Consider the following 25,771-nt stretch of genomic DNA (forward strand, 5'->3'; position numbering starts at 1 on the left):
TAAGCTTTATAAGTTTTTTAATAAAAAATAAAAATATTATTAATAAAAAAGATAATAATAAAATACTTACTAATAAAAAGGTATTTTTTTTAGGCACTTACTTAAGGCTATACATAGTAAGTTTTATAAAAAATTTTTTTTATTAAATACATGGAGATTAGCGCAGTTTATATAAAGGCCTTAATAATTTTTATACTTTATTTTTTAGTGTATATTCATGCGGAGTTCTTATATAAACCTTTTTATTTATAATATTTTAAATTAAGGTATTTATAATATTTAATTAATTAATTTTTAAATTAAAATAAGCAGCAAGCGCTATTATAAGTTAAAAAAGTTAAGTAATAAGTATTAATATTATAATATTTATTTTTATAAGTGGTTAAAAATCTCCATGTATATAAAGCCTTGCTTTAAATTTAGTTATATAGCCCTTGGTATTAAACTTATATTTAAATATTTACTTTAATAATAATATTATTTTTTTATAGTATTTTTATTATTTTATAGGTGCTTATTATTATAAGGTTATTTATTTTAATTTTAGCCGCCTTAATTTACTACTTTTTAAATAAACTTTTTATTATTTCTTTTTAATTTTATAACTCCAGTAAAGTATTATCTTAGTAAAGTTATAAAGTAAAAAAAAGCTATTATATAATTACGCTAAGTGTAATAAAAAATATTACTTATTTATATACTAAATTTTTTATAAGCATGGCGTATAAATTACTGCAATATTATTTATTTAAATAAAAAATATTATTAATTAAAGGTATATTAAGGGGCCTTTACTTAATAATTTAAAAAACTTATTTTTATATTTTATTAAATTTTATAATTATATTTTTATTTTTATTAAGCACAAGTACGCTATTATTTTTATACTTAAATTTTTAATTAAAAATAATTATTTTAACTAGTAAAGTAGGGATTAAAGTTAGGTAATTTTTTTTATTTTTTTTTTAAATTTTATATTAAAAAAACTGCTAGGGGCGCTAATATTTATATTAAAAATTTTATTTATAGTAGCGCTAAAGTTAAATTTAAATAAGGTTATTTTATAATTTTTTTAATATAATAAAAATAAAGTTAGCTAACTTATTTAAGAACTTAATATAATTAATTAAATTAGTAAGTGGTATTTTATTAATATTATTATATAATTTATAAGTCACGGGTTGCAGGGCGTTAGTACTTTTATTAATTACTTTAATTTTTTTACCCCCCATGCTAGTATTATTATTAATAGCATGTAACTTAATATTATGTTTAAGTTTAAAAGCCTTAATAAGCTTATTTAATTTATTTTTATTATTACTTTTTAAATCTTTTTTAAGCCCTATAAAAAATAATAAAATAATATAAAAAAGTTTACTTTTTTTTAGCTATGTATTCTTGGGCGGGAGTAAATTTATAATATATAAATTATTAATAAGTAATAAATTATTTAAAGTATAAAACTTTAATTTATTAAATATAATATTACATGCTTAAAAAATTAACTAGTATAGCCTTATTTTAAGATTTTATAATTTTTAAATATTACTAGTATTATATTTAATAAGATAGCTTATACTAGCTTTTTTAATAAGCTTTTTAAATTATATTATAGCTTTTTAATAAAACCTTATATAGCTAAAAATATATATATTTAATAAATTAATAGGCCGCGGGATATTAAAAGTGGCTTAAAATTATATAAGTAAAATAAACTAGGTGTTTTTTAGATTTTTAGCAGGTGTATTATTAAGAATATATATAGCTAATTTTATAGTTTTAAAGTTAAAATATTTAAAAAAATTTACCTTTAAAATTATAGCCCAGGCATGCCTTATAATAAGGCCTTTTTAATACTTTAATATAAAGTTTTATTTAAGTATATTTTTAATAATTATATATATAATAACTTTTTTTAAGTATTAATTTTAAAGTTATTTAATTTTATAAAGCCCTTATTATTATTATAAAGTATTATAATCTTGCGGCTATATTAATTTTTTATTATATTATAAAAATATTAAAAAGTAGGAATATACTTATTTTTATTTTTATAAAAAATTATAAATTATATATAAGTATAATTATTAATAAAGTATAAAAGCTATTTTAAGCTATTTTATAACTTTAAGCTAAGCTATATTATATTAAAATAAATAATTTTAAATAGTTAAGTTAATTTAAAAAAATCTTTTTTAAATATTTATTATAAAGTATTGGCAAGCTTGTAAATAAAGTAAAAAAATAATATTTATTAAAATTCTTATTTAAAGTAATAATTTTTACCCCTAAGGCTAACTTTTAAAGTTATAATACTAGCTTATTACCTAGGTGGCCTATATATTAATACTAAAGTTTAATATTTTTAGTAAGCACTCCTGGTTTTGCTAATTATTAATATTTTACCTTAATTATATTAAATACTTTTGCTAAATTAGGGAAGTACTTATTTATATATTATTAATTAAATATTTTAAATCCCTAGTATACTCCAAGGTAATATATTAACTAGCTATAATTATTTTTTATAAGGTATTTATAAGTATTAAAAAATAATTCTTTTTGCTTTAAAAAATTAAGTAATATAATATTAATATAAAAGCCTTTAATATACGCGCAGTTTATAAATTTAAGGATTTATTTTAAACTATTAATATAAGTTATCTTTACTAAAAACATACTAATTATATTAATTATATTTAATATATTATTAATAAAAATTTCTTTTAATTTATTTAGTATAGTTATATAAATATTTTTTATTCTAGTAATATTATTATAAATATATATTATAAAGGTATTATTTATAATTATTATATTACTAAAGTTATATTTATTTATTATAATAGCCAAGGCGTAAAATACTTAATAAATAGTTATATATATTTTATTTAAATATTTTTTTTTTACCCTTGCTTTTATAAAAGTTATAATTAAGTTTTTTAAAGGCGCCTTTATAAATATTTTTAATTTTTTACTTTATATCCGGGTTGGCCATTGCTTTAAAAACTTTTTTAAAAGTATTAATATTTAAATATTATTTTTTTTAAGTATTTATATTAAAAAGGTACTAGTAATAAATAATTATATAATTTTAAGTATAGGTATTATACTTTTTTAGCCCCTTATTTTTTTTAGCTTATTTTTTAGCCTTTAAGGCTTCTTTAAACCCCTTTACTAGCTTTTTTTTTTAATTTTTTTAATTTAACTTTTATTATTTTTTTTAAAACTAATGCCTTTAAGGGTGGTATATATTATAAAAGTTATAATAGTAAATATTAATAAATTTATAAGTTTTTATTTACCTAAGGCTTACTTAACCTAGGCCCTAAAGTATGTTTAATACTTAAAGTATTTTATAATATTATTAAACTTTAAAGGTTTATTATTTTAAAGCTTTTTATTTTTTTACTTAGTAAAAGTAAAATTAAAAGGTATTACATGTTTTAAAAAGTCCTGTATTACTATTAATTTATTTTTTAAAGTAAAAATTTTATACCCTTATTATAAAGTGTAGTTTACTAATTAATTTAGTAATTAATTTATATTACTAATATTTAAATTAAGCTTGCTTTAAGTAATTAAAGTTTTATATATAAATAATATAACTTTATTATTTTAAATACTTAAAATTACCTGCAGAAAATAATTAATATATTATATAGCTTATTTATTTTTTTAAATAACTTATAAAAGTTCTTATTTATTATTATATAAATTATTATTAAAAAGGTATTATATAAAGTTATTTATTTTTTAAGGTGCTTATTATATATATTACAGGCCTTAAGGTATTTTTTATACTTTTTAAAGGTTAATATATTTTTAATAATTTTAGGTTTTTTTAGTATAGGATAAACCTTTTTTTTTTTAATTACTTTATTATTATTAGTTTAAAAATACTTTTTTTTTTATTTTTTTTATATTTTATTAAAGTTTCTTGGGAGCGGTTTCTTAAGCTTTTGCTTTTTTAAAAGTTATTTTTTTTAATATTTAAATTTATATAATTTTAAACGCTTATTACTTTAACATAATTTTTTAACTAGTTATATTATATTAACTAGTTATTATTAGTATTTAAAATAATAAAGACCTTACTAATTATTAAGGTAAAATTAAAAAAATTTATAATAATAAGTTATAAGTAATTATAAGTACTTTAATTTACTAACTAGCTATTATATTTTATAATTAAATATTTTTTTTAATAAAGTACTACTAGGCTTATAATTAATAATTTTATAGGTTAGTTAGCTTAGTAATACTAGGTGGTAATTTAATATTTATTTAATAATAAATAATAAGGTAACTTTAACTAAAAATAACTTAATAAATATAAATAATAAAAGGTTTAAATTAAAAAATATTTAAAAAATTAATTAAGGTACTTTAAATAAGCTATATTTTAAAGCCCTAGCCCTATTATATCTAAAGTAATAAGTAAATAAATTTAGATAAGTGTTCTCTAATAAGCAGAGGAAAAATCTATTAGTAATCGGCCTAAGGCATCCACAAGTCTGACACCAACATCGCAGTATAAGTCCGGCATATCCAAAGCAACTTCCATTCACCAAAATCCAAACATTCTCCGAAATGTCTTCCCCATCCACCATATTCATCTGCGGCGCAACCGGCACCCAAGGCAGCGCGATGATCACCAACCTTCAAAGCTCGCACCCCACCAAGGTCAAAATCCACTCCATCACCCGCGACCTCTCCACCCCGCGCAGCAAAGCCCTCCAAGCCGCCGGCGTCACCATGTTCAAAGGCGACTTCAACGACGAGCCCTCCATCCGCAACGCCCTGGCCGGCTGCACCGCGCTCTTCCTAAACCTCTCGCCCAACCTCGGCGACCTCACGCAAGAACCTAGCCAAGCGAAGCGCATCATCTCCGTCGCGAAGGACCTCGGCATCAACCACATTGTTTACTCAAGCGCTCTCGTTACGAACCCCAACCATTGCAAGTACTGGGATGCCAGCAGCCTCGCTGGCAATATCGTGCTGGCCAAGAACGAGGTCGAGGATATTGTGCGCAGTGCCGGGATCAGGTATACCATTCTCCGGCCGGGGAACTTCATGACGAATTTCCTGGCGCCGGTCGTTGGGTTTCAGTATCCGGGTCTTGTTGAGAATGGCAAGTTTACGACGGCGTTTACGCGCGACACGGTCATCCCGATGGTTGACCCGCGTGACATTGGGAAATTTGGTGCTGCGGCGCTGCTGGACCCGGAGAGATATAATGGGAAGGATATTGCGATTGCGTCGGAGTTGGTGACGCTGGATGGGATTTTGGGGTCGCTTTCGCAGGTTACAGGGAGGGAGTTGAAGGCGGACTACTTGGGTCAGGAGGAGATCGATGCGCAGGTGAAGAGCAACCCGTTTGTGGGTGCGCAGTTGATGATGCGGGATGTGGTTGATGAGGTGGATGTGGAGTATATGAAGTCTTTTGGGATTGAGATGGGGTCGTTTGCGGAGTTTCTTGAGCGGGAGGAGAAATGGGTGAAGGAGACGTTTGTTAGGGCTTGAATGGCTGGATAGGGCTGGGATAGGGCTGGGCGGATAAGGCTGGGTTAGGACCGCGAACGAACACGGGCATTATTGTTTTGCTTCTGTTTCATAACATCAATGTTTGTATTGATTTGGCAGCTGTCATGATTCTTGGTAGTCTACCTAATGCTAACCCTCAACCCTGAAACGGTTTAATCTATCCCAGACAGCGCAACCCCACACCACTTTATCCGCGCCGTAGGCCCGTAGCCACGGGCACGGACATCGCCCTCGCCAAAGACATTCAGAAAACACCCACGGTGCCGGAAATAAGCCAGTTAATAGGCAAAAAGCAAGTGAAGGAACGGTAAAGCATAGGCTGAAGAAGAAAATGCGGGGTGCAGAACGTCGATCGCGGAGAAGGCCTGGACGCCGTTCCGTGTCCTGCAGGTGCCACTGCCAGGAGCCTGCAGAAATGACAGTTGGGCCAGGGTCCTTGGCTGAAACGGCCGGACCCCATCATAGCTTTCTTGTCCCTGGCTAGCCGTGGCTCGTCCGCGGTCCATGCCGACCCTACGCCGTACAAGGCTTCATCCGTTCTCAGAATGGAAGTGCCAATCAGGCTAAAACCGCCGTTGTTCGGTCCTGCTCCGGGCAGGGTTTGTCTCCCATTCAGTATCTACCCCGTTCTTGGGTAGCCATATATAAGACTTGAGACCCGTAGTTTCTGCTGTCTCGTCGTGTCAACCATCTAAGCTCTGGCAGCTGTACCCTCGTTCCTTAGCACCAACTACCTCAACTGTCTTCATTCTTTCAATCCATTTCCTTATTACTGTCATTTCTTCCATTCCCAACCCAAACCACAATGGTCCACCTCAAATCCCTCGCCTCAGCCGCCCTCCTGGCCTCCCTCGCCTCCGCCGGCGTCTGCCGCCCGCGCCACTCCAAGAACGCCAGCGCAAGCACCACCGCCGCCGTCATCGCAAGCATCACCTCGAGCACCAGTGCCGTCACCACTGCGACTGCCACCCCGACTAGCAGTTCGAGCTCGATCGCCAGCTCCAGCGCCAGCTCCGCCAGCGCCAGCCCAAGCCTCGCCGCCAGCTCCGTCTCCAGCGCAAGCGTTGCCGCAGCAAGCACCCTCAACGACCTCTTTGTCGCGGCCGGCAAGCAGTACTTCGGCACGGCGTCCGATAAGACTCTGCTGGAGAACGCGCAGAACGAGGCGATTGTGCGGGAGCAGTTTGGGGTGCTGACGCCGGAGAATAGTATGAAGTGGGATTCGATTGAGCGTGCGTCTCCCCTATGGTCTCTGGAATGGATGTGAGAGGAGGGCAGGCTGATGGTTGATTTTGGTGAATAGCGTCGCAGGGCAGCTTTAGCTGGACTGGGGCTGATTATCTGGTATGCAAATATTTGTGACTGGGTTAGGGTTTGGGGTGGCGATGCAGGTGCTGACAAGGTGTTAGGTCGACTATGCGACGCAGAACAACAAGAAGATTCGCGGCCATACCCTGGGTACGTCGATCCCACTCCCACCTTAGCCAGGGACCTTCTGCCAACTGACCTGCGCTTGTCCAGTCTGGTACTCCCAGCTCCCCTCCTGGGTCTCCTCCATCACCGACGCATCGACCCTCGAATCCGCAATGAAGAACCACATCACCGAAGTGGTCGGCCGGTACAAGGGCAAGATCATGCACTGGGTAACGAACCCCTTCCCCACCTGAGAGAACCCCCACACCCACCCTGCAACGCAGCCACTCATTCTTGCTGCAGGACGTCGTCAACGAGATCTTCAACGAAGACGGCACGTTCCGCTCCAGCGTCTTCTACAACCTCCTCGGCGAGGACTTTGTGCGCATTGCCTTTGAGACCGCGCGCGCTGCGGACCCGGACGCGAAGCTCTATATCAATGATTACAAGTGAGTGTGCGCAGCGACTTATACCATACAGTACCGGTACTAAGGGGTACAGCCTCGACTCGGCCAGCTACGCCAAGACGCAGGCGATGGCGTCGTACGTGAAGAAGTGGATTTCGGAGGGTGTGCCGATTGACGGGATTGGTATGCAGCCGGTTAATGTTTAAAAGAGGGGTCGCGGTCATTGCTGATATTTTCAACTCAGGCTCCCAGGGCCACTATAGCGCTAGCCACTGGTCCAGCACCGAGGCCGCAGGATACGTGCCCCTTCTGCAAGTGACAGTGGTGATGTTAAGCTAACACCCCCAAACAGCACTCTCTTCGCTCGCGGACTCGGGCGTCTCCGAGGTCGCCATCACCGAGCTGGATATTGCGGGCGCCGCGGCGTCGGATTACCTGAATGTGAGGCACCCACAATGACACTGTCCCCACCCCTGTTAACGGGATACTTAGCTGCTCAACGCCTGTCTCGAAGAGGAAAAGTGCGTCGGGATCACGGTGTGGGGTGTCTCGGATAAGGACTCGTGGCGCTCGAGCCTCACCCCCTTGCTGTATGACGCCAACTACCAGCCCAAGGACGCTTATACTGCGATCATCGATGCTCTGTCGTAGGTCGCCTATGATGGTGATGGTCGGGTGGAAGTTGAAGTCACGCGAAGTCGAGGATTGCTCGAGGTCGCAGGTGAGCAGGCAGGGATCGACTATATATACCGTTCTTGGGTTTTGAGCCAGCAAGCTGTTGTCGTATATAACTCATTCCTACGATGTTATCGCAATCAAGTTGTCTTCCAGTGGTTACAAGTGCTTTGAGACAGTCACATGACGAGTCTATTCTTAGAATGGTGATGCCTAAATCTGAAACGCTTGGATTATATCGGCGGGCCAATCACGGCTTGACGAGCGCCCGCTAGCCCGAGGATCTTGAACTTTGCTCTTTGTCTTGGAGTCTGGAATTTGAGTTTGAGTCTGAGCTGGATGTCAAGCCAATGTGGACCTACCAGCACAGCCTCAACTCAATTCCGCACGGATGCGCGCGCATAATATTGTCGATAGTTCGCGGGCGGGTTTGCAATGCTGTTCGGGCGCAGTGTTGCACTGCTGGAGTTGAATTGTGATGCACCGGTCCACTTGTCGATCAGCAACGCAATCGCTGCGGGCCGACAGGAAGAAACACCAGCCCTCCAGCCCTGGATCATCAACAGCTCAACAAGCGTTATGGGATGACGCCCGATCGCCAGAGTCCAGACAGCCACTGGCGATCGTAAGCGGGCAGCGCAGATCCCCACCGCGACCAATGGGATGCGCGATTCCCCTCTGGATCCAAGACAGAGACTCGAGGGCCGCGTGGATGGACCAAACGGACGAGAAAGAAACGCCGAAGATCCAGAAACAGAATCCAGCTCACCATGCAATAATGGGCATGAGCTCGGCCTTTCGTTGCCAGTTCCAACCCTGCCACCTGCACTATCCGGCTCCGGCTGAGCCTGACCCGGCTGTCTTGTTTCTTTGCTTATTTTGCGCTCTTTATATTATCGCTCTCCCCCGGTCTCAGATCTATCCTGGTTCGATTTGTCCATTCACCTTCGGCTTCACTTACGCCTCCCAGGCTCGGCCTCTCGATTCACTGTCGGACCTCACCACCACACCACCACCAAATTATGTATTAAAGCAACACCAGCACCTGCATTGGCATACTCACCCATAACACTCGCTACATCTACAAATACCAATACAAATCTCCGAACCAACCAACCCACTCCCACCACAACCACCACTCCTACACCCAAGACATCAAAAAAGACACCATGGGCCTCAGCAACTCCGCCGTCATCGTCATCGTGATCGTCGCCTGCCTGGCCTCCGTCACACTCGGCGCCGCGCTCTTCCGCCAGTACAACCCGGCCGAGGGCGGACTGGTCGGGCACGACTTCCCGCGCGAGCAGCAGATGTACATGCGCTCGGTGCGCCTGAAGAACATGGGCTTTAACTATCGCGAGAGTCGCACGCCGATGCCGAGGGATGTGGAGAGTGCGAGTATGTATCCATCCTACCCGACCTCTTGTTTTGAAAGATGTGGGTGGTATTGGGGATGGATGGGTGGCTGACAGTGACATTACTTAGTGACTGCGGATGACTCGTCGAGGTATTAGCGACTACATGGCGATAAGAGAGCGACGGCGATCTCGCGACAAAAGATTGGAGTTGGAAGGTTCGGGTTCGGAGTACATATCAACTGCTTTTGGGACGGATTGGCGTTGGTTGGATAATTTATCTTTTCTTCGATGTACTATGTTACGATGCGATGGACATTTTAGCGACTGGGATACGATACCATTTGCGCATTTGAATTGAATACATCTACTCTACGGGAGCGAGGATACAACACCATGTGATTACCTAGCGATTCTCTCGGTCATGGCTATGATTGGCCGCACTGTAGATATAGCTAAGCGATGCGACGCGGCCTCAACACTCCATCTGCTCAACTCAGAATCTTCAAAACCTATCAGACCTCAGCACATGCAGATTCCTTGGGATTCCTTGGACGAACCTTGGAATGTCCTGGGCCAGTCCAATCGGATCACGCCGGTCGCTTTTCCCATTTTTAGGTGTGCTGGGCACGTGATCTTGTCTCACCCGTGGTCCGATGGAAGCTTGGAAGCACATGGAATTTCCCCCAGCCATGTGGGAAAAGTGCCTAAATTTTAATATACCCCTTGAGTTGGCCAGCGCAATTCTCCGACCTTTACTTTGCTGTTGTGTCCAAAGGCTGGGGGTGATAGGTCTCATGACCTGATCAACGCTTGATCTGTGCTCAAAGTCTAAACGAAGGTTCGATCCACTCTGCTTGCTTGCACGGGTATTCGTATACTGCCGACACATTTAGTGTTAGAATAAGTTTTAGTGCCTCACGTGCCCGTGTAATTAAGCTATTTTAGTTTATATAGTAAATAATATATAAACGCGAACAAAGGCCTTCAGGGCGCACTTACTTAAAAATTACTAAGTCCGCGTTAAAATACAGGTATATTAATTTTTATAAAATCTTTTATACAAATTAATATACCCGTACCTTACTAGTAAATTTAATAATAAAAACCTTTAAAAACTTATTTTTAAAGTTATTTTAAGGCGCAGTAAATAGGTTTTTTAACTATAAATTAATATTAAAGGCTACTAACGCGCTGGTACCTGGTTTTTTATAAAAAATAGTATATAAATTAAAGTACCTATATTTATAAAGCTATTTAAAGGTTTATCCGCGTGGTGTTTAGCTAGGAACAAGGCTATTAACACGCTAGCAAGGCTATTAACGCGCTGGTACCTAGTTTTTTATAAAAAATAGCATATAAATTAAAGTACCTGTATTTATAAAGCTATTTAAAGGTCTATCCGCGTGGTGTTTAACTAGGAACAAGGCTATTAACACGCTAGCAAGGCTGTTAACACGCTGGTACCTGGTTTTTTATAAAGAATGGCATATAAATTAAAGTACCTGTATTTATGAAGCTATTCGGAGGTTTATCCGCGTGGTGTTTAGCTAGGAACAAGGCCGTTAACGCGCTGGCAAGGTTATCGGCGCGTTGGTGAGGCCGTTAACGTGCTGGTACTTGGTTTTTTATAGAGAATCGCATATAAATTAAAGTACCTGTATTCATGAAGCTATTTAGAGGTCTATTAGCACAGAATTTGGCTTGGTAGGTACGTGGAGGGCTTACCTAGTTAGTGTGTGTAAAGGAATACATGCTGGGATTTATTATAGCTTTTGTTTATATAGGGTTTTCCATATAAAGTATAGCTTTATTTAATTAAGGGCTAAGAACCTTACATGCCACTCCCTTTATAATTATACTCCTAATTTTGCAGGCTTGTAGCGCCATAAAATTGTAATAAAAATTAAAATAAAGTAAATATATTAAAAGCGCGAGGTTAAGTTACTTTATATAAGTTTTTTTAATATTTAAATTTATAAAGTTCTAGAGTTATTTACTATTTTAGTAAATGGTTAATATTTAACAATGCAATATATATTTAAATATAGTATAATTTTTCTAGTAAATTTACTAAAGTCTAAATTCTGCTAAATTAGCGTAAATACTCTTTTTTAATTAGCCGTGCCCGATCTTACCACCCTTATAACTTATTAATTTTTATTATTTTACCTTGTAAAACTTAATATATTATATAGTATATTAATTTATATATAGTTTGCTATATAATATAATATACCTATATAATATTTATACTTTTTTTAAATTATTATTTTATTACTGCGCGGCGCGCGCAGCAAATATAGTTTAAAAAGGCGTTTATTTTAAAATATATAGGATGTATTATATAGAGATAAACAAATTAATTACTTACAAGTGGTGGGCCGTTTGTGTGGGGGGGTATTGGCAGTATACGAATATCCTGCTTGCACGGGGTTATCTATAGGTTATCCTACCTATTACGGACTCGGGACCTCGGAGCTCCTGTCATCCGGGCAGGACGGGAGTCGGATCAAGATTGGTATATACTTCCGGCATAAGAGCCGTTAAGTCGACAAGTTCGTCGACGTCCACGTTCCGACAACGGGTAAGCCCGCGCATAGTGGCAGCCAAGGCCTCGGCCCCCTCCCGAGGAGACTGCCCTGGTTTACCATTGACGTAGAGGGAGGGCAGATATTGCGCCTTTCCTCGCGGTCTCCCGTCTTGCGACTTGGCCGGGCGATTGAGGTACTGGCCTTCTCAATCCTGTAGACGATGCAAAAACGCATCCAGGTACTTAACCCTCGAATCCTCCTCAGTAACCACCCTCTCAGAAACCCCATCATCCCACGCAAACGCATACCGAAGAACCAAGCCCACCCTCTCCGCAACCTTCATAGCCCGTCCCTCCTCAGCCGAAACCCGCCCAACAATGTCGTAAAACGTATCCCAGAACAGTTTTTCAAATTCAGCCGAATCCGCACGGTAAGTCCACCCCCGCGAATCCATGCTCCCCAGCATATTCAGCACCCCCCACAGCGCCATCCCAAACGGCAGCACCTTCGCCTCAGCCCAGTCGATGATCCCCGTGATCCCGCCAGTCTCCGGATCAACCATGACATTCATCTCGCACAGGTCCGTGTGCGTGAGGACGAGCGGGTAGCCCGGGGTAAAGAGCAAGGGGAGCTCGGCGCGCAGGGTGGTGATGGCGCTGATGAACCGTGTTGGAAGCTCGCGCGCAAGCAGGTCGAACTTGGCCTGTAGGTCGGCGAGGGTGAGCTCGGAGTGGTATGGCAAGGGGAGTCGGTTTACCCATGACTTGGCGAAGAACCTACCCGCTTAGATAACGGATGTTAGTTTTGTCGCGGGGCATCGCGTCCCATACTATAGTCTACATGTAATCAGGTCCTGGGGGGAGAGACTCCTACCTTGCGAAATCTGTCACTGCCTGCTCCAGCCACGAAGCAGGCGGGCTCCGTGCCAGGCGGGCTTCGATGTAAGAGCGCCCGGGGACCTTGTCCATGACGTAGACTGATAGCGAGGGCGCTGGGCCCATGGTGCCTTTGTAGGTGCAAGCGGGTACGACGCTGCCGTAGATATTGCGGGCGAGATCTAGCGTCTTCGTGTCCAGGGGGGACTTGGGCTCGCGGAATTGCACGATCAGATTGCCGGCTGTGACGGTGTAGCTGAAGGCGCCTTGCAGCTGGACTGGCTCGACGGGGTTGCCTGTAAGCTTTGCAGCGGTTTTGTCGCATTCCTCTTGTGTGACTGTGCAGGCGGAGAAGAACTCGTTGATTGTGTTGTCCAGTGAGTAATATGCCATGGCAGCTAAGCGGATGGTCAAGGGCAGGTGCAAAGAAAGAATAGGCAAAGAAAGAGGGTTCAAATTAAGGACATGCAGGTGGCCGTCAAGTGTCTGATCATGGTACCGTAGTGCGTGGAGAGAGCCCTGGTACCCAATGGCAGCTTACAGCGATTGGGTACTTTTATCTTTTAACGGTACCTAGGTAACCCCGTGCATACCTACTGGTCACTATCAATGCCCCACTACCGCGTCCGCGGCAGTGGGTCATCTAACTCCTAATAAAAATCCGGTAGTAATAAAAAACTTTATTTTTAATCCCAAGGTAAATTTTTAAATAGCTATATTTTAGCTAACTTTTATAATAACAGGCTCTAGTAAAAATAAAAACAATTTTTAAAAAGCGCACTCTTATTATATATTTTTAAAGTTAAAAAACTCTAACCTAAACCTTACTAAAATCGCGAAAATATTTAATATTAATTATTAACGCCTGTAAAAAAAAATTTTTAAAAAGGGACCTTATACTACGCGTTAAAAAATAAATAAAAGACTTAGTAACGCGCAGGAAAAGGTCCTTTTAAATTATATTAAGTAATTTAATAACCTTCGCGCCTTCCTTGGTAATACCTAGATTAAATATACCGTGTATAATATCCTTTGCCTTAGCTATTTTAATTTAAAAAAACCACCTAAACCGCTTAACAATAACTAGGCCAAACACTTTATAAAAAGGCATCCGGAGTTTTTTAAAATATATAAGCTATTTAAAAAATTTTAAAGGGCGCAGTCCAAGAATATAAATAATATTTACTAGTAAATAGGCCTATATAATAACTTAATTAAATTATATAGGCTTGTAGTAGTAAATATTTATAATATAAATAAAACTAGCTTTTAAATTAGTTAAAAAAGGCGTGTAAAAAGTATTTATACGCGTTATTTAGGTACTTTGCCCTTTATTAACTTTGTATTTTAGCGCAAGCTTGTTACCTTGGTAAAGTGTATATTTATAAATAACTTTGTTTTCCCACCTTTTTTTATATTCCCTAGGGAGGTCCAGATACGGGATTAATATAATCTTATAAATATTTTAAAGGGGTATAATATATTTATAATTAAGATAAGCCCTTTAGGCTATATTAATTAAAAGTTAGCCTACCTTTAATTTTAACACTTTAACATATATTCCACAATCTAACAGCAAGGTAAATGGTGCTTACTTTTTTTTAACCAGCATGTATTTTATATAATATAAAATATAGCTTAAATTACCTACCAAAAAAAGATCTTATTACTTTTTATATTACCTTATTTTACCCACTACCTTTAGCCGCTTAACTTAGTTCCTTTCCTGTAGCTTAAAAAAAACCATGCTAATAAGGTAAATAAAATATTATAGGTAATAGGGATTAACTATAATAAGGTTTATTTTTTTAATAATATTGCCTATATTTAAGCCAAGATATTTACTTATAAAATTATTATAAAGGGATAAAAAAAGTGTGGCCTAGTGCCAGGAAAGCTTAATATTAACACTATATTAAAAAAAATTAGCTATTATAAAAAATAAAAGACCCCTTTACTAATAATAAATAAAAATAAGATTATTAAAAATCTAGCTAATATTTACAAAAAGCTTATATAAACAAGAACACTGGCTAATTCCTTTTTTAATCCCTCCTTTTTTAAGTTAATAGCTATACTAGTTTCTTTTTTAGTTACTTCTTAAATAGTATAATCCTCAGGCCAAATAATAGCTAATATTAAAGCGCGTTATTTCTTTTTTTTTTTAAGCGTTTGCACGGCCTTTAAAGGCCTTTAATATTAAGCTACAAGCAACGCTTTTAAGACCTTAAAGTTGGATAACTATTTAAAAAAATAAAGGTAAAAAAAACACGCGCCTAGGTTAAAAAAGCAAGTGCCTAAGGCCTACCAGGGCCTTATATACTATTAAAAAATTAAAAAGGCTATTAATAAAAACAAAGTTACAGAGATTAATGCGCAAATTAAGAAAAATAGCCGTAAATAAATAAAGGCCTTAAAAAATAGTGCTTAAATAACTATAAAAAAAGATATTATAGCAAGCTAGGCCCTAATTAAGCTAATTTAGGTACTAAAAAAATTATTTTTTTTTTATAAATTAAAACCCTGCTTTTTAAAGCTTAATAGCTCTTATATTTATTAAGTTATAAGTTTTTAAAGTTTATGGTAGTATAATAAAAAATATTAAAAATTAAGATATACCACGCGTTTGCTCGCGCAGTTTTAAAAATATTAATTTAATATTAATACTAGATAAAGTTTATTGCCTAAAGATTGTTTTACTCTACTTAAGAACTTATTTACTTATATTTTAGCTAAGAAATTATTTTTTAAATAGCTTCGAGGACTCTAATTTATTATTACGCCTGGATTTTTATTAGGAGTCAGATGACCCACTCTTTCCTTCAAAGAGTGGGGCATCGATAGTGACGAGTAGTGGCAGCCCTGAGCCAAGGCCTCGGCCCCTCTAGCCACTGACTGTTCCAACCTGCACTCCAACTCGGACTAATTGATTTGCATCTGCACGCTGAATGAATTCTCCAATTACCCGTGGCCTGGACATTGCATCAGCTGTATGGCAATTTCTAATAAATATCCGGTTTATCCACCACTCCCTTTTACACCTCTCACAACGCCCGCTTACTAGATCAGCTGTGAAAATTACCCCATCCAACCATGCTTACGGAGTTGCTTAGTACTGCGTGAACGGTGGTGAGAGATACGGATTCAACGCTGGGATATCATGTTGGAACTCAGGGTCTGCGCCATAGTTCTTGCCCGCCCCAGGGTGTAAGCGGCATCGCCATCGCCTTGAGCATAGCTTGATGTCCAATGACGGAGAACTATGCCCTAGCCCTAGCTGAGCCTCGCGGAGATATGGCTGAGACTATACGGCCTTATGCCGCGCCACGTTTCAACTGGCACCATTCCTTGCCTTTGCCCGGAATCAGGCAGAAAGATACTGAGTTAGGGTTCAGAGACCAGCCTCAGGCAAACTGAGCCGAGAGCCCCGCCAGTTCACTCGCCGTTCAAAGCGCTGGAACCACGTCATCTGGTGGCAGAAACAGAGATTGAGCCATTGGGGTGTGTATGCGGGGTTGCCGCTGGATGATAGGGTTGGTGTCTCGTATAAGTAGTACTCTGGTCCGACCGAGTTAGCCCGTTCTGTCTGCACCTGAAGCTGCCCAAGGCAGACTACACCATGGACAGCTGCCCAGGTGGCTAGATATCCACGCCCTGAATAGCCAGTGCGGTTACACAAAGTCTTAAATGTCCGAGCTATATCAGAGGAACGACAACTAGGCCAGTCCATAGGTGCCAGTGAGGCCAGGAATCGTACATAAAATAAGCCGATACATGTGGGTAAGCCCAAACGGTGCAGGTGCCCACGCTGGCTGGCTGTCTGGAATACCGGACCAGACTGGGTAGTCCTACCCTTGAGGGTCCCTTTCCAGCGCATATTATCAGCCGCTCCGTGTGGAACTGGGATATTTAACTGCGACATCGCCCACTTCTTAAACCCATCGTTCCCAGAATCCCAAGCTCACCTTCATCTTTCGCACCGCAAAGCCCCCAAGCTTCAGCTCATCTTCACGAACCCCCTCAACCCTCCAATCCCGCCTTCCCCCGTCCCCACCGCCATGCCGCAACTCCGCCGAGGCTACCACTGGGTCATAACCAAGGTAACCTGCCACAAATGCAGAGGCGCCGGACGGGTAGGACAGAAGAAGTACTCGGACACGATCGGGTGGGCGGGCGACGGGAGAGCGCAGGTGCGCAGTACCGAGATGGTGGAGTGTCCGACCTGTGGTGTACGCTTGTCACTTTCTTTTCTTTGCCCTGGTTTTCCTAGAGGAAATGGAACTGATTTAGGTGGTTTTGATAGGGATCTGGGAAGGAGGATCGGTATGATGCTGTGCGAGACGTGAGTGCTTTTTTGATTCGTTCTTTTGTGATTTTGGTTCTTGGGAGAGGAGGCTGGGTTGGACCTTCTGGATGCCTAGGCTGATTTGGGACCTTATTGCGTTGGGTCGGGAACAGTGACGGGTTGGACGGGCTCTGCATCAAGTGGCCTTTTCACGTTGGATTGACATCGGTCTCCCTGGATAAGAGTACGGTAATAGCGAGACGAAAGCGGACTCTGCTTTTTGACTTTACTCGGAAGAATGAGTTATTGGTTGACGTATTCCCGAAGATTCTCAGAATGGATATATTTCAGTCATCATCTCCCCCGATTAAGTCTCTAGTATTTCGAGCTCTTTGGGCAGATGGGTTACAACCTGGTTATCTGAAGTAGATGCGCCAACAGGCTGTAAACGACCAGCATTATGGGAGAAGCATCAATTGGTAAAGTCTAACCATAGATGTCATCTTCGCCTCGCGAAATCATAGTACTCGCTTCTATAATTCACATCCTCCGTCGACTCCCGCGGCGCCACATCCATCTGGATATCCGTCTTCATCATGATCCCATCCTGGCTATGATCGTGTCCATCGACAATGGCGTCCTGGCTACCAAGTGTCGTATCGCCGAGTCCCTGACGCCGACTACTTTTCAGGGGGTTTCGTCGCTGTCGGTGCTGGTGTTGGTAGCTTGCGCCGGGTGTCTGGGCGCTGTTTGGGTACTTCGCAGCGCTGGAACCGAATAGATATGGGGCGTGGGCTTTGATTAGGACGGAGAGTGAGGGGGCGCAGCCGCAGAAGATGGCTGTATATGGTTAGAGGGTGATGATGTGTGGGGTTGAGAGGTGCATACCGACGTACGCCTCGATCGTGCACCAGTTCAGGGAGTCGGCTAAGAGGAGGTAATAGTCTTCGCTGGCGGTGGATAGCTTCTTTACAAAGTCATAGCGAACGCAGGCCGCTAAGCATGCAACATATCAGTGCCAGCCGACGAACGTTGCGAAATGATCGATACGCACCCGCAATAGACAGTATGCCCAGCCCGAAGATCCCGAGAATAGCCCCCTTCTTGCGCCATGTCAACTGTAGGCCGTACAGCATCGGGACAGGTAGAAGGTATGTCAGGATATCCGTCACTATATTCAGGACACCGTTGACCTCATAGAAGCGTTGCTGTGGCCCCATGGGCATGCAGCCACTCGAGGTTGGATCAGTCCAGAACAGAGATGGAGGGCTGCAGCCCGCCAGGGCACCGATGAAGCTGGCTAGCGATAGTCCGGCGTTGATGAACATGACGAAGAACACGGCCCAGCGCATGAACTTGCGGGGATCGAGTCGCAGATAGAACCACAGCAGGGACATTTTGACCAGGCCCATGGAGAGTGTGTAGAGAAGACGGGTGACCCAAATGCACTGCACTGCAGTGAGTGGTCAAGACGACGGATGAAGGAGTGTAGGTCCAATACCTTCAGCATTGGCACGGTGTCGCTTTCTGATATGGCGAGGGCGTGCTTTCCGATTCCGTACTTCGATCCGATCATGATCGTCACCGACAATCCGAAATTGAGTATCTGGTGAAATCAGTAAGTGAGCTGACATCCTCAGCACAATTAAAAGATTCTCACCGCGCCAACTATCATCAAAACTAAAAAATCCTGGTCAGTTTCGCTTCCGAGTGAACGCAGTGGCAGGATTAGGGTTTGTGAGGTCGACTTACTATCATCCGTCCCCACAGCGCGCAGCATAAACGCGCGTGCGTAGATGCGCAGTCCAATGACAATTGAGTCAAAGACGATGAACCCAATGCCCACGCCAAAGATGGCCGCATGTCGGTTCTCGGAGACATCGCCGGTAGGCGCTGTGCTCTGGGCGACATGCATCTTCGATGCGCGGTGGAATGACAAAAGCGACCGCGGCCAGGGCCATAACCGGTCTAAGTATGCGGCTCCATGGGACAGAGATTGCCTACAGTCAGGCCACATTGAGATCCTGGTCGATTTAATATCGTTAGAAGGATTCGACTAGCGGGTCGTTGGGTAATGTTAAGGACATCGGCCGAGGGCTGGTAACCACAGAGCCCGAGACATGGGTATATGCTCTAAATCTAATCCGGAACCGTCCAGAGTAACAGGTATCCACTACCATAACATTGAGAGACAATCAAATAGTGGTTGTTCCGTCTGAGAACAAAGGGAAGATCAGTGGGAACAAGAGAAGCACTGTGGGCAATCGACGGCAACCTCGGTGCCTGCCGCAGTCAGAGCCCACCCGAAACCCTAGCTGGAGGCACTAAGAGTAGCGAGGCGGCTTGATATTGCGGCACAGCAGGCGAGCAGGGATCGATCTGCCCCGGTCGATGGCCGGTCGATCCACTATCATCAACGGCGCCAAACTACTCCGGTAGTTGAAACACCACCAAAGACCATAATTCATTAGCCTCTTGGCCGCACAAAGCGATTGTTGACACCATTGCAGAACGGGCAATTCCCCCACGGGCAATTTCCTCCCCTGCTAGCGAGCGAGATAGCGGCCGTGGATGCCGCTCTTAAATGCGACCCCTGCCGCCAGCCATTAAATAATTTTTCTACTGCAAGAACACAGCGAACAATGACTCTAGCAAAGAACGTCGCACTGGTCTTTGGAGCCAGCGGTATCTCCGGCTGGGCCGTCACCAAATGCGCGCTCTCATACCCCACGCCCACCACGTTTACCCGGGTGATCGGCCTGACGAATCGGCCCTTGCCTCTGGAGAAGAGTGGCTTACCGCAAGACCCGCGACTGGAATTGCATTCTGGAGTGAATCTGCGAGGGAGCCTTGATGAGGTGCTGGCTCAGTTGCAAGAGAAGGTTCCCAACCTGGAAGAGGTCACGCACGTCTACTACCTTGGTAAGAACCACATGCAACGCATCGACCATAAACTGATTCAGTGCGCAAGCCTACTCCAACGCAACTGCATACTCGGTAGACGTGATGGCCATCCGGGACATCAACGTGGGAATGACCTACAACGCCGTCCACGCCGTCGACCGCCTATGCAAGAACCTCAAATTCTTCGTGCTCCAAACCGGAACGAACGTACGTACCATACCAATCCAAACCTAGCAATAACCCCGACTAACAGCCGCAGAACTACGGAGTCGCAGTCTTCCGCTTCCAAGAGCACATCGAGATCAACCCGCCCCTGCGCGAAGACAGCCCGCGCATCCCCTCCCCCTGGGGCGACGAAATCTTCTACTACGCGCAGGTCGACCTGCTCAAGGAAGCCAACCGGGGCAAATCGTGGAAATGGTGCGAGGTCCGCCCGGACCAGATCGTCGGTGCGTTGCCTAACCTACCTACCCTAATACCTGGACTCGGGCTTGGCCCTACTGACACGCGCCCAGGCCACGTCCCCATCCCAACAAGCATGACCTACGTCGAGCCGCTGGCGCTGTACCTCATGCTCTACCGCTACGTGCATGGCGCGGGCTCGACAGTGATCTTCCCAGGCCCGTACACAAACTACACGCACACATACACGTCCTCGTCGCAGGACATCATCGCGCGCTCGGAACTGTACCTCTCCATCGAGAAGCCAGACCAAGCGCACGGGGAGGCCTTCAACACAGCCGACAGCGCAACGCCCGACCCCTGGACAATCGTGTGGCCGCAGATCTGCGAGTATTTCGGGCTAAAGGGGCAGGGCGCAGCTCTTGAGGACAAAGGGTGGAAGGATATCGATAAGTGGTGGGTTGCGCATCAGGGCGAGTATCAGCGGATGTGTGGGGAGTATGGGCTGCGGGCGAGGGAAATTCCTCAGGAGACGTGGACGTTTATGGCTGCGGGGTTCAGTTTTCTGGGGAGGGATCGCGAGATGAGTTTGGATAAGATTCGGAGCCTTGGGTTTAGCGAGGAGTATCCGGCTGCGGCGGGGTATCTTAAGGTGTTTGAGCGCTTGGAGGGGGAGAGGATTATTCCTGGCAAGGGGGAGTGGAGGGAGTAGATCATTCGTGGACGCAATGAAGGATATTTCGAGTTGCAAGAGAGTCCTGTTGAGGGTTAGGGTTAAGCCGCAGATGTCCGTCGTGAGGTGGAGGTGACAGCAGCCATGCCCCATCAACAGGAGAAGCATAAGCAGCAGGACGCAGTCCATCTTCAGATTAAGTTCGACGGCACCCAATAGAATCAACCCTGACTCAGTGAGTTTAAGTGTATTATGTGATCATGCCATCATCGGGCCCAACCTCAACCCCGAGCTTAACTCAACAACCACCCTACAGACCACGTCTATCCAGACAAGGCAGACCGTCTCCTCAACCTCTCCATCTTACGCGTTCCATCATCTCCATCCAAGATCCAAAATACCATGTCTGAAAAGCCCCTCCACGACAACGTCTCCCGCCACAAAACCCCCTCCGCGCCCGGCCGCGCCGTCTTCGTCGGCCTCCGAGCCCTAGACGTCTTATGGCAGTACCGCCTGCTAACACGAGGCTGGGCAAGCCAATGCATCGAACGGCTCGGAGGCCACTCCATCCCGATAACCCAGATCCTCAGCAGCGCCACCAGCACAAGCCTGACGCCGTACTACACCCTCGTGACGCTCCTCTCGCTGGGCAGCAGCATCAAGCAGATCGGCACGATGCTCTTTATCTCGGAGCAGGAGACGCCGGTTCCATCGGCTATTGCCGTCGCGGGGTTCAACACGATCTTTAACTCGGCGAATACGCTTCTTTCTGTGTGGAGTTTGACTTCCCAGGTTCCTGCGGAAACGGAGGTCCCGCTGTCGCCGGGGGAATTTGTTCTCCTGAACCCGCTCCTCTCACTGGGTGTCGGCGCGTATATCCTGGGTATCCTAACAGAGACAGTTTCCGAGGTTCAGCGCACGCTATTCAAGAAGGATCCCGCGAATAAAGGGAAGCCCTACGGCGGCGGGCTGTTCTCGCTTGCAACAAACATTAACTACGGCGGGTATACCATCTGGCGCGCAGGGTACGCGCTGATCTGCGGTGGTGCTGCGCCGGCTGTCGTGACGTTCTCGTTCTTCTTCTGGGATTTTGCGACCAGGGGCGTTCCGGTTTTGGATGGGTATTTGGAGGATAGGGTAAGTCTCCGGCTCGACTCATTGATTTTTATTGTTGAAGACCCGGTCAGGGAAACTGATGAATGATCTCTCTGCCGCTATAGTACGGCCAGGCATATAAGAACATTAAGGAGCGCGTGAAGTATCGGCTGATTCCGGGGGTCTATTGAGCCATGCATGGATGTCATGGTAGAGGGAAAGCCTTGGGATCCCAGGTACGTCGTGCAGCCCTATACATGAGCCGAGATAGTACTGAGAGGTGGAGCTTAGGAATTGGCAGGAACGGATGATGCTAGCCATACTATACTGCCAGCACGGGGATTAGTTCAAGATGTATAGCAAAGGCGTTCCTTCAGGAGCATTATGTGATCAACAAATCGGCGGGGGGTGGAAGCATGATGCAGGACATGAAGATTGAAAATTGTATCAGTTAAAAAGCTATAGTTTCAATGGACTTAGATGAACTCACGAATGGAGGCACCCTAAAGAACAAAAGCACACTTGGGAGAACAGACTCAGTCAATCCCCGCAAAGTCCAGCCCTATAGACCCATGCTCCCGATTCATATGCGTATAGCACTCCGCACTTCTCGCAAAAGTCTTCATGCACTTCCAGCAAATATGAGTCCCACACCCTCGACACTCCATGTGGTTACATCCCTCCGTCTTCTCAATCGCCGTCTTACACGCCGGGCAGTCCTTGATCCCCAGCTCCTTCTTCGCCTTTGCTAGAGCCTCGTACCCACCGGACGCAAAGTCTTTCTGTTCGGCACATGTCATTCCCGGGTGGCTTGCATGGCAAGTCGTGCAGACTGGAATGAGGCAGTTGGAACAGTGGAACACAGCGCCCGTAGTGGTCGTGCGGTAGACTTGGTTGCAATCTGGAGTCGGACAGTATTGGAATTGTTGCGGGTGGCGACGGATGTGGGATTTGAAGGAAGCTTCGAGGAGATCTTCGAATGCGCTCGAGGGGAGGTGATCCCAGAGCTCGTCGAGGGGAAGAATTGCGTTGCATTTCCCGGAGCCCCCTTGGCAGCGAATGGCTGGTTCGGTACTTTTAGTGGTATCAAGCTCGGAAAAGCAGAGCATCTCGAAGCAGTCAGCACAGTATGTATGTCTGCAGTGGGTTTTGATCGCGTTGTCAGCTTCCGTCCAGCAGATTGAGCAGTCGTTTTCAGAAAGCGCTGTGCCAAAACTCTCATCTTCCTTTTCACCAGCGAGCATGCTGAGGACAAGCTTGTAGTCCGCAGCAGACCCTTTCAACAAAAGTCGCTTAGGTTTGGACATGATGTCTAGAGCAACGGCTTTCACTCCCAGGGTCGCGGATATTTTTTGAAACCCTCCATGACATACCCAATTGAATTGCTTGTCATCGAGTTCGATGGAATGACCATCTGTCGATTTTGCTTTGGAAATGTCCACTATCAATTTACTGCCTTCCTTGCATTTCTCTTCGGGCCCGTAAAGGTGTATGCGACGAAGTCGTTTGCTTCGAACGACGACAATTCCAAGGCGCTCCTCAATATCCTTGAGCATCCGGTAGGAATCTCCATTCATGGAAAATGATGGAGACCAAAGGACGTTGCCCTCTGACATGGCGATCATACCCTCCAGTATTTCTTCGAGCGCCTTCTTCGCCCGAGCAACATCCCTGGTAGATTCGCCCTCCAGCTTCAGCACTCTGTATCCCCGGACCGGCTCATATGGAATAAAGACCAAGTGCTGTGCCTTCCAGACTGTCTCCTCCGCGCCTACCTTTGGCCGAACAGCCTGATAAATCCGCTCAGAGACCTTAAATCTTGCCGAATGCACAAGTTGCACTGTCAAGCGGCCATGGCCGTGAAATGGGAGCGCCGTCTCGTTCAAGCCTGCCGCGGCACTTCTCGCATCCTCTTCATTCTGAAATCGAGCTTTCGCCTTTGCTCGCTTTCCACCAGACTCGGCTGCTGACTCCCAGTACTCCAAAGGCCCGATTTGCAAGAGCTGTGACTTGATAATTGTGTTCGCTTCGTCAAGGCTCGCGTCATAGCTTGGATCTCCTAGGCCGATGCGGCGAGGTCGTAGGTGCACCGGAATATCGCTAAGTATATCTCCTGCGAGTATATTGGCTGGGAGATTTGAAAGCGACAACGTCCACCCTACGCCGTGGTAGCCTCCTCTGCTCCCATGAAGGCTGACGCTTCTCACAGCTTGACCAACGACCTTGTAAATACCCGCATTGAACGCACTCTCAACCTTTCTCGCAATGCTCTGACTTCCGAAACTCATCCTCACGGTACGTGACGGTCGATGCCACGAGCAGTGGACCTTTTTACTATCTACCCGGTGTGCATTTGATCCGAGCACGACGGGCGAGCTGACGGTGATTGCAGTGATTCTGGATGCCGCGGTGTTACCTAAGTCCTTCGCGAGCTTGGCGCAGAGGGTTTTTGCAAACGTTGAGTCCTCCATACGGACGTCCGCGCTACTGCCATTTTCTAGTGGTCGCACACGCACTTGACTAGCCGGAACGTCGAGGCCTAGCTGCGCCAGCATGTTTGTTATAGATGAAGGCGAGCTGTTGGGTGGAAGATTGCCCAGATGGACGGCTGAGAAATCTGACGGAAAGGAAATCTTTTCCACCTTGGCACCGTCGATGAAGGTGACAATAGCACCGGCGATTTGTCTACTGAAGTTATCGGAGTTCGTTTCCTAAAGGTGTCAGTAACAAGCGCGACGCGAATAACAAAATAAGGAATACCTCTATACTCGAAACAGCTTTCCCTTCTTTGGCTCCGGTATGAGAATAAGGACAACCGTCGCCGTTCCTACAGATACCTCGCAAGTAGAATTGACATGGAACTTGTCCTCTCGTGTCGGAATATGACGAGGGCGCAGCGACGTTGTCAGTATCTCCAGTCTTAGGTGGTGTTGTGTGAGAAAAGCGGCACTTGTCTCCATCCCGACAATTGCCCCGTGCGTAAAACCGACAAGGAACTCTTGAGAGAGACGAAGCATATTTCTGGGCATACTGATCAAGGTGATGTGGCCGGGGGGTGAGCGATGGTTCCATGTTGATGTTAGGCAGGCCTTTCGATGATGAGCTGAAGTTCGCATGGGTGCCAACAAACGGAAGACAGCCCCTCCTAATATGCACACGTGACGGATCAGTCCAGGATGTGGTGTACGACGTATCGTACCTACAGGGCTGATTGGCGGCGAGCAACTCCGCGCTTGTTCTTGCGGCACAGGTGGGATGGGAGGAGGTGTGGAAGACCAGAGAGCCGCAGACAAGGCAGAAGAAACGAAAAGCCGGATAATGTTGCAACGGTATGGGCGAAGCAAATTCAGAGAGAAAGACTCTCCTTACTGCATTTTTTGGGATAGTAATAATCAAACTGCAAAGTAAAGTCCAAAGCGCAACCGAACAGCGAGCGCCCGAAGCGCGACGTGGAAAATCGAGTCTCCCAGCTTACGGCCAATCACCGTTCCAAAGTTGGATATTGATTGGTTTCGCGGAAGCGGCCACGGCGAGCCAATACGAGGCTGCCGCTGTAGCTTCATCGGCAATATGCAGCATTGCATCTACGGCCAGCGTCCGTTGCAC

At 43.7% G+C, this 25,771-nt stretch overlaps 8 protein-coding genes across 8 annotated transcripts; 5 read left to right on the plus strand and 3 right to left on the minus strand.

The window, feature by feature from the left end:
• Positions 1 to 4,593: 4,593 nt before the first annotated feature.
• Positions 4,594 to 5,526, plus strand: DSM5745_04827 (NmrA/HSCARG family protein; the record flags this gene model as incomplete). The annotated part of the gene is made up of 1 exon (XM_026746843.1): positions 4,594 to 5,526. One exon carries the CDS (start codon positions 4,594 to 4,596, stop codon positions 5,524 to 5,526), a length of 933 nt encoding a protein of 310 aa, XP_026604323.1.
• Positions 5,527 to 6,352: 826 nt separating this feature from the next.
• Positions 6,353 to 8,018, plus strand: DSM5745_04828 (endo-1,4-beta-xylanase; the record flags this gene model as incomplete). Its single annotated transcript, XM_026746844.1, has 8 exons — positions 6,353 to 6,779; positions 6,851 to 6,891; positions 6,957 to 7,005; positions 7,069 to 7,190; positions 7,264 to 7,409; positions 7,462 to 7,550; positions 7,720 to 7,808; positions 7,860 to 8,018. 8 exons carry the CDS (start codon positions 6,353 to 6,355, stop codon positions 8,016 to 8,018), a joined length of 1,122 nt encoding a protein of 373 aa, XP_026604324.1.
• A 1,193-nt stretch (positions 8,019 to 9,211) lies between these two features.
• On the plus strand, positions 9,212 to 9,556 carry DSM5745_04829 (uncharacterized protein; the record flags this gene model as incomplete). The annotated part of the gene is made up of 2 exons (XM_026746845.1): positions 9,212 to 9,440; positions 9,528 to 9,556. 2 exons carry the CDS (start codon positions 9,212 to 9,214, stop codon positions 9,554 to 9,556), a joined length of 258 nt encoding a protein of 85 aa, XP_026604325.1.
• A 2,580-nt stretch (positions 9,557 to 12,136) lies between these two features.
• On the minus strand, positions 12,137 to 13,199 carry DSM5745_04830 (aminoglycoside phosphotransferase family protein; the record flags this gene model as incomplete). Its single annotated transcript, XM_026746846.1, has 2 exons — positions 12,137 to 12,707; positions 12,805 to 13,199. The coding sequence occupies 2 exons, from the start codon at positions 13,197 to 13,199 to the stop codon at positions 12,137 to 12,139; spliced, it is 966 nt and encodes a 321-aa protein (XP_026604326.1).
• A 4,391-nt stretch (positions 13,200 to 17,590) lies between these two features.
• DSM5745_04831 (uncharacterized protein) lies at positions 17,591 to 19,006 on the minus strand (the record flags this gene model as incomplete). Its single annotated transcript, XM_026746847.1, has 6 exons — positions 17,591 to 17,931; positions 17,980 to 18,087; positions 18,146 to 18,539; positions 18,593 to 18,697; positions 18,752 to 18,771; positions 18,844 to 19,006. 6 exons carry the CDS (start codon positions 19,004 to 19,006, stop codon positions 17,591 to 17,593), a joined length of 1,131 nt encoding a protein of 376 aa, XP_026604327.1.
• Positions 19,007 to 19,733: 727 nt separating this feature from the next.
• Positions 19,734 to 21,109, plus strand: DSM5745_04832 (SDR family oxidoreductase; the record flags this gene model as incomplete). Its single annotated transcript, XM_026746848.1, has 4 exons — positions 19,734 to 20,013; positions 20,063 to 20,202; positions 20,255 to 20,444; positions 20,511 to 21,109. The coding sequence occupies 4 exons, from the start codon at positions 19,734 to 19,736 to the stop codon at positions 21,107 to 21,109; spliced, it is 1,209 nt and encodes a 402-aa protein (XP_026604328.1).
• A 363-nt stretch (positions 21,110 to 21,472) lies between these two features.
• On the plus strand, positions 21,473 to 22,356 carry DSM5745_04833 (uncharacterized protein; the record flags this gene model as incomplete). The annotated part of the gene is made up of 2 exons (XM_026746849.1): positions 21,473 to 22,207; positions 22,291 to 22,356. 2 exons carry the CDS (start codon positions 21,473 to 21,475, stop codon positions 22,354 to 22,356), a joined length of 801 nt encoding a protein of 266 aa, XP_026604329.1.
• A 345-nt stretch (positions 22,357 to 22,701) lies between these two features.
• DSM5745_04834 (uncharacterized protein) lies at positions 22,702 to 25,237 on the minus strand (the record flags this gene model as incomplete). Its single annotated transcript, XM_026746850.1, has 2 exons — positions 22,702 to 24,876; positions 24,926 to 25,237. The coding sequence occupies 2 exons, from the start codon at positions 25,235 to 25,237 to the stop codon at positions 22,702 to 22,704; spliced, it is 2,487 nt and encodes an 828-aa protein (XP_026604330.1).
• Between the last annotated feature and the right edge of the window lie 534 nt (positions 25,238 to 25,771).

Source organism: Aspergillus mulundensis (assembly GCF_003369625.1).
Source record: "Aspergillus mulundensis strain DSM 5745 chromosome Unknown scaffold_4, whole genome shotgun sequence".
Taxonomy (NCBI): Eukaryota; Fungi; Ascomycota; class Eurotiomycetes; order Eurotiales; family Aspergillaceae; genus Aspergillus; species Aspergillus mulundensis.